The sequence below is a fragment of the Amphimedon queenslandica genome, unplaced genomic scaffold (genome assembly GCF_000090795.2).
Source record: "Amphimedon queenslandica unplaced genomic scaffold, v1.1 AMPQUscaffold_13125, whole genome shotgun sequence".
Lineage (NCBI taxonomy): Eukaryota > Metazoa > Porifera > Demospongiae > Haplosclerida > Niphatidae > Amphimedon > Amphimedon queenslandica.
The window spans coordinates 75,427-83,212 of NW_003546639.1; the positions used below are offsets into that span (position 1 = coordinate 75,427).

The 7,786-nt window shown below is 36.6% G+C and overlaps 2 protein-coding genes across 2 annotated transcripts in view; both read right to left on the reverse strand.

The window, feature by feature from the left end:
• Window positions 1–2,567: 2,567 nt before the first annotated feature.
• On the reverse strand, window positions 2,568–4,959 carry LOC100635076 (acyl-CoA synthetase family member 4-like). Its single transcript, XM_020000991.1, has 5 exons — window positions 4,649–4,959; window positions 3,984–4,198; window positions 3,486–3,611; window positions 3,271–3,405; window positions 2,568–3,216 (listed from the first exon to the last, which is right to left on the reverse strand). The coding sequence occupies exons 1-5, from the start codon at window positions 4,737–4,739 to the stop codon at window positions 2,788–2,790; spliced, it is 996 nt and encodes a 331-aa protein (XP_019856550.1). The 5' UTR covers window positions 4,740–4,959; the 3' UTR covers window positions 2,568–2,787.
• A 387-nt stretch (window positions 4,960–5,346) lies between these two features.
• LOC109585057 (uncharacterized) overlaps window positions 5,347–7,786 on the reverse strand; it is a 5,767-nt gene continuing 3,327 nt past the window's right edge. The window contains exons 2-4 of the mRNA XM_020000990.1: window positions 6,916–7,358; window positions 5,565–5,640; window positions 5,347–5,495 (exon numbers count right to left, since the gene is read on the reverse strand). Coding sequence (XP_019856549.1) covers window positions 5,347–5,495; window positions 5,565–5,640; window positions 6,916–7,358 — 668 coding nt within the window. The remainder of the gene's footprint in view (window positions 5,496–5,564; window positions 5,641–6,915; window positions 7,359–7,786) is intronic.

The window sequence follows — 7,786 nt, forward strand, 5'->3', positions numbered from 1 at the left end:
CGTGGTCTATTACAACACAAAATAATCTATACAACAGTCCTAGTTTCAGTTTCTTTGTATACAGTAAGCTACTGTATCACCTGATTCACCTCTTCTACTGTCCTACATGTATAAAGTATAAAAACATATTCTGCTTGGGCTGACAATAATCCTGTCAACAGTTTTGCTGCTTGTTTATAAATTGCCGGATTGTTGTAGTGAAAACATTCTAAATTGATTTTCTATTAATATCCATACACATTGATGAAAATATACAGACAGTTTGTTTAAGAGATGACACAAAAAGCTTTTAGAGAGAGAGAGAGAGAGGGAGGGAGGAAACTGGAAGTAGATATGAAAATATTTTTATAGTGGATAACAAGCATAAGAAAGAGAGAGAAAGATATAGGGAGAGTGGTTTGTTAGGTAAGAAAAATAATAAAGAAATTAAGGTAGAACTCTATTAGGAGTAAGAATAATATGATAGAGAAAAAAATATGAAAGACAGTGATATTTGTGAATGAGAGCACAATTGTGTAAATAGCAGAACACTCATATCATAAAAACTAATAATAATAATAATAATAATAATAAGAAATAAATATTAAAGAGCTGATGATGATTTACTGAAGCAGAGTCAAGTCACATGCCTACACTTGCATTATTAAAGAAAACAACAACCTACTCTCAATAAATAATTATTGTTTTCCTTTTGGGAGCTTGAATCCAACATTCATGTATTCGTGAAAACTACTGCTTCTTGTAAGCTGCCGCGGCTTTGATGGCAAAGTATTGGACAGTTCTTTGCTGAGTTTCTTAGCACCTGCTGGTTTTGGCTTTGGAGCAGGCGGTAGTTTTTTAATTATATTGGACGGTTGCGATGCTAATGTAGAAGCAGAAAGATCTTTAGGGATGACTGGTTTGAGTTTAACTTGTGAGAAAGGACTAGGCGAATTAACCCCACTATCAATAGGTGGCCTCATTACAGGAAGGGTAGGTATCATGGGTGTCGCTAGTTTCGGAGCTGGTCCTCCTTTTCCAAGTCCATTTTGCTCTTCCTTGTCTTGCACGACATGAACGTAATATTCATCGTCAGAGGGAGAGCCGACTTTAGGACCATCGAAATACTCATATTGCTCCTCCAAGTCCATGGTATCCTCTTTTATAAGTCTCAAAGCTTTCATCTCGTCGACAGATAAACTTTTCGTAAGGGGCTTGCTACTGCTCGGGACTTTATGCAGACCTGCTTTGCTCGAGTTTGTAATTTTATTTGAGGGGCGAATACAAGGGATATCATACTCATCGTCCCCCACATAAGTTTTATCAGGGGGAGAGAAAGGAGGGGGGGAGAGGGGGTGAATAGAAGGAGGACCACAAGAAGGAAGATTAGGAGCCTCACCTGGTGTAAGATAAGCTGCAGGTTTTCCCAAACCTCTTTTATCTGTCGAGTTTTGTATTAAAAGCGAAGTGCTGTCTACCATAGCCGAACTTTCCAAGGATTTCTCCACTTTGCGAGTATACTTGACTGGAATACAAGAGTCTTTGTCACTCAGTACATCATCACTCAGTGAGAGTGAATGGTCCCTCTTTGGATTCAACTGGACATCGACATTGCCCCCATAACCAAGAGATTTCATAACACGGACTGTAATGATAATAGAGACTATGCTACCAATGATGATTCCACCAATCACTCCACCAATGGTACCCCCTACAGTGCCAGGAAGACAGCTTTGAGCCTTAGCATAGTGAGGAAGAAAGATGAAGAGTGTTAGAGAGATCAGCAAGGAATGACTAAGCAACTTTGGCTTCATTTTAGTCCAGTGTATAACAAGATAACAATCTTCTTCTCTCTCTAGTATATAAAACAGGTTGTTGCTTTTATTTCTTCTTCAGTTTCAAGTTGCAGCAGCTTCCCTCTCTCTCTCTCTCTTTCCCTCTTCTTCCAAAGTTGTTCTTATATCACAATGCAGCTATTGTGGGTAGCACTCCCTTTATATAATGGATAGTTTTCCACTTGTACACAAAACTGAACATTGTTATTCTTATCCACTAACTATATACTGACCTACCTACACTTTGGCCAAAAGAGAGAGTGCCTCTACCTTGAATAAACAAGCTGTATATATATAATACATATGTATACATACATGTATATGTGTATACGGTCTTGTAAACATACACAAGCAAATGCAAAGTTGATAAAAATCATTTCCTTTGTTTTGTTTTAAACACAGCAAAAGATGTACACCACAAGAATACATGTACATGCACTTTTATACATGTACATGTATATTTACATGTACATGTACACTCAAACTGTTATGCATTAGCACGCTTGATAAATAACATATGAGCTATGTATTGGATATTTTTAGCAGCTACGTCAGTCATAGATGTAGATGTACTTATATGTACATGTACACATATGTATATGTACATGTACATATATGTGAATCATGTGTATTTTAAATGATGGATTGTGAGTACATACTAAATTTAGAATTATGAATACTTTCTTTTCAACTATTAATGCATGTATATTGAAATGCATGTAAGCAAATTATGAAATTATTTCCAACGTCTTTATTCTGTGCTTTATCGTTAACATAAAAATGACCCAATTCATGGTACACAATAATCCTTTGATGATACTACATAATAAATACAATAATAACAAATAGAGTTGAAGGTCATATTTACATCAGTGCTCTTCCTTCCTCTGATAAAGAGCTAAAGGACAGTAAAAATTAATGCCTCAGGAGAAGAGCAAAAACTGAGAACTAACAAACTTTCATTTTAAAGTATTCATTCTCCAGCCATTACTAGAGAAAGGCAGTGAAGTCCATCGTCACGACAACCAACTAAGATACAAGACTCGATAAAAACTGGCGATGAAAAAATTTGATTTGGCAAATTGTGACAAGTTAAAATACGTCCTGAATCTGGTGAAAGAATATAAATCGTTCCTTTAGCCGTACATGTACACAAAGTATTGATCATATGACTTTTAGATAACATTCCTATGCTGTATATCTCGCCGTTTAGTGCCACCTTCCATTTAAGGTCGTACGTGTGTTTATTTTCTTCCGGGCTCCACCCACTTTTCCAGCAATACATGCTCTTGTCGTGTGACCCGGAGAATATAAAAAACTCGTTTGGATGAGTGGGCAGTGTTGTCGTCACGGCGACTATGGAGGATGTAAAAACTGGTCCTTCAGTAGTCAATTCAGTTACCTACAAAATACATGTACATGCATAATATATTAATCTACATACATGTATTCTTACTAATTTTCCGTCACTTGATAGAACGTACAAAGATCCATTGACACACCCACAAATGATGTCATCATTAGGTAATACAGTGGGTGTGGCAAATACTGGCCTAGGGCATGAATATTCCCATAGAATATCACCATTATCCTAAAAAATGAAACTATAACTAACAATTTTTAATGAACATGTATAAATTAAGATGAAATTAATTCAATTTTTTTCATTACTGTGTCTATGCATAATATTTTCCCTTGTAATGTGGCAACTATTGCCGTGGACACATCTCGAGAAAAAGTGACAGAGCTGAAGATAGCTCCACCTCCTAAATGAATAGCATGGACACACCTCCTCTCCTAAAAAATAAAATATTTCATTAAAATTTTAACAATTACATTTTCTGATGCATATTGATGTACTTATGCTATGTAGAAAGTTTGAGCTGATTCTGACTTAAATTTTTGAAGTTACGGCCATTTTTTAAAATTGGCCAAAATCTGAAAAATCCCTGTACTATAGCCCATGGTTTTTTTCCAAAATATGGCTCTGGAATGACCCCCAATTTTTATTACATTTTCTGATACATATTGATGTACTTATGCTGTGTAGAAAGTTTGAGCTGACTCCGACTTAAATTTTTTGAGTTACGACTGTTTTAAATATAAAATATCTAAAAAAAACTTTAAGCCACATCATGCTTAAAAGAAACTCATAAATTGTACATTTACCCATGCATAATTTTGTTGATATCCTTCACTGCTTACACATATATCAACAGTGTATAGGTGATGATCATGTGATCCAAACCAAATATAACCGGTTACTGGATGAGCTATTGGTGAGGATTTAATGGGATCTTCTGATAATGAACCTTTAGTGGTGAAACACCAGTGAATGGAACCAGACAATGAATGCAATACATACAGACAACCATCATAGGATCCTGATAGAGAGAGAGAGGGAGGGAGAGAGAAAGAGAGAGAGAAGGTAAAAGGTAATAAAAATAAAAGAAAAGTATATACATGTACCTTAAAGTGGTTTTTATTATGAGTATAATATTATTACTAATTTTGCCATTGCAACAAAATTGCAATTATCTATAACGTCTATAAAAATTAACTAAGTGTAATTATTAGCAAATTGCAAAATTATTACAGAATTAAATTTTAAATTAAAGCACAAAATTTTCGAGGACAGTAAATTTAGTGGATTTTGCAATTTTTAAAAGATTTGTGAAAATTAATTCCACAAAAATTAAATAATTACGGTACAAAATGGCAGACAGCATAAATTCACAAAAATTAAATTCACAAAATAGATTTTTAGGCAAATTTGCAAAATTTACAGCCCTAAAAAATTTCATGCTATACAGTATCTATTCTACAATCCCTACCTGCTATTACATATTCTCCACAATAAGATACACAAAGTGAACTCTCTACTCTTCCTCTTAGCTGTTTTCTCCATTTTATGACTCCGCCCATCAGTTCCACACACAGCACCAGTCCAGAGTGCGATCCCACGTATGCAAGGCGGTTACCATGGTAACGTACGAGGAGAGGGGAGGAGTCCACGCAGCCTCCAGTAGGAACGACCCAATCAGAGACAAGTTTCCACGACAACAGGTTATCATTTGGAGTTGTTTGGGGCAACACAAAATCATAAAAACTAAATAAATAAATAAATAAATAAACAATACAATTTTTTAATAATTATGTATTGAACATGCAATTTAAATACCTACATGTACATTTATAATATTTTATTTGTGGTCCATTCACCAATGAATATCATTAATGATCTGTCATGCTGTGGCACAAATCTATACAGAGCCGAATGGGCCAAAAGTGATTTTTCTAATTTTGCTTTAAAATGCAAGAACTGATTCACACAGATATACTTGCTGCATAATTTTACTGATTATACTGCCATTTGGTCTTTGCTTATGCAGAAATTAATAGTGAATTTTAACCATTCACTTCTGTGCAACATGGTAACTTGGTTATTGATTGCTAGAGCTGCAGTGGTGGGAAGATCTCAGTGTAATTAAAACTAAATTATGATCATTAGCAATAATAAAAGAAATAAAAACTAATAAACAACAACTCGGTTGTTATAAAAATCACAAACATACAAGAATCCATCTTTATTGAATTTTAATCCAGTGGGATAATGAAACTGATCAATATTACTGCCTCTGCTTCCAAACTTCCTAACAAACACACTATCACTAGTGAAGACTGATATACAACTATTGCCCCATTCACTAACATACATTAGACCAGTAGCTGCAGTGTCTATTGTTATACCTTCAGATCTATTAAACTGTACAGGACCAGATCCATAAGTACCAAACTGACTCACAAACTTTCCATCTGGAGAGAACTTCTGAATGCGATGATTACTACTATCAGTAACATACACTAATCCTTGACTGTCAATAGCAATGTCATGTGGATCCTGAAACTGTCCATTAGCTGATCCTTCACTACCAAATGAATGAGAGAAGGTTAGATCAGGATTCAAGACTTGTATACGATGATTACTACAGTCAGCAATATAAACCTGTCCTGTTATAGGAGAAATGGCTATACCATCAGGGCAATTGAATTGTAGTGGTCCACTGCCCTTCTCACCAACTGATGCTATAAGGTATCCATCCATGCTTATCTTCTGGATCCTGTGATTATCAGATACAAGAATGAATTTGTCTGGAGTAATGGCTACACCACGAGGATAAGAAAACTTAACATTACCACTTCCTCCTTCCCCTCCTAATGATTTCACTTTCTTTCCTTCTCTATCCAGTATTGTTACCAAGTTACCAGCAACCTCAGTTATTATAACATGATTATCATCAGTTACAGCAACTCCCCAGGGACGGCTAAGCTCAGTTATAGTACATACTGGAGTGATGTTATCAAGGTAAGGATTGATAGGGATGACTAGTGAGGTATCCTCAAGGTGTACATCATATACTTGTACTTTTACTGTATGAGTACCACGTGTTGAAGAGTTACACTGTATCCTACATGTATATGCTCCAGGATCAGTGCTGGTGGTAGTGACTGTAGTGTGAATGGGTTGATCACCTTTACCAACTGGTACTAGACTACACCTCAGACAAGAGAGGGGAACACACAAAAGAGATGAATCTGGTGCTTCCATTGATAGTGAAAATGAAACTGCTTTGCCAGCAAGCGTAATAAAATCAATCTTCTTCACTCTACACTGCTGTATTGCAGTAGAGGTCACAATATCTCCAATGTGATGTAGCGATTTGATATCTTTACTCAATCCAAAGTCGGCTTTTTCTTTTGGATGTAACTCCTCCACATTGATCCCTGAAGTAACTTCACTCATACGCTCCATCATCTGTTTCTTAGACCTCAGGACTTGTTGAGGACTGCCTGTCTTCAGACTCTGTTCCACATAATCCTCAACATCCTCCAGAACACTCAAACTCATTTCTGCTGATTTCATTTGCTCTGACAGCACCTTTAGTTTATCATCAGTGACCCTCTTTGCCTGCTCAGTCAGTTTCCTCTCTGACTCACGAAGAACAGCAATCATTTCCTCTACCATTTCATGTATTTCTTCTAAGACTCCTTCTCCTCTCTCTCTGATCTCACCCTCTCTCTCTGCTAGAGCAGACAGGACCTTCTTGAGTCCTTCAATTTTCTCTTTTACCGGATTAAGAGATTTCTCCAGTGCTTCTTTGTGTTTAGTATAACTATCAGCAATTAAGTTATACTTGTGATCTTTATGAGCCAGCATGATACAATCACGACAGATAGATTCATCACATGTGTCACAGTAATACCTTAACGAATCATCATGACCAGGTACAGAGCAAGTGAGGGTTGCCTCCTTTTTAGCTGGAGCTAGCAATTGAGAAGTAGAAGAAACATCAGAGGCTGTCACCTCATCAAGACTTGTCAGCTGGTGGTTAGCAAAAAGAGCCCATTTCTTGTGGGTAGAGATACATTCTGTACAAAGGAATTGACTGCAGTCTTTGCAGTATCCAGTGGCATTAGCTGTAGTACAGTTGTCACAGGTGACCTGTTCAGGATCAGCTACTTTCTTCATTAGACTGTATATCTCTTTAAAGTTGTTGAGAGTGAATGCTACAGGAAAGGCTCCTGCTCCTTCTTCTGGTAACTCTGTACAATGACGACAAGTGGGACAAGAGAGGTAATAGGTCTCATTCTTCTTATCCAGAGGTAATCTCTCCAGACAGTGCTCACAGAATGAATGTAGACAAGGTAAAGTCTTAGGGTTGGTATAGTGGTCAAGACACACAGGACAGGTGAGCTGTTCCTCCAGTTTGAGGAGACCAGGAGAAGAAGATGAAGATGGTCTGGTTGCCATTTCAAGAGAAGAGTAAAATTGTGTACGTAAAGTAAGATCAAAAAATGAAGAGAGATAAAGGTAGAAGACTGTATATAAATGAAGATAGAGCAAGAACGAACGATGAGAAAATAAGAATTCGGAATGAACAAGAATGTAAATAGAGGAGGAGAAGGGAAAG

Excerpts from the sequence above, each read along its gene's own strand:
- LOC100635076 (XM_020000991.1), bottom strand. The coding sequence starts at position 4,739 with ATGGGCGGAGTCATAAAATGGAGAAAACAGCTAAGAGGAAGAGTAGAG. Across the intron at positions 3,406-3,485 it reads AAATATTATGCATAGACACA|GATAATGGTGATATTCTATG; the intron begins GTAATGAAAAAA and ends TTCATTTTTTAG. Across the intron at positions 3,217-3,270 it reads TATCAAGTGACGGAAAATTA|GTAACTGAATTGACTACTGA; the intron begins GTAAGAATACAT and ends TGTATTTTGTAG.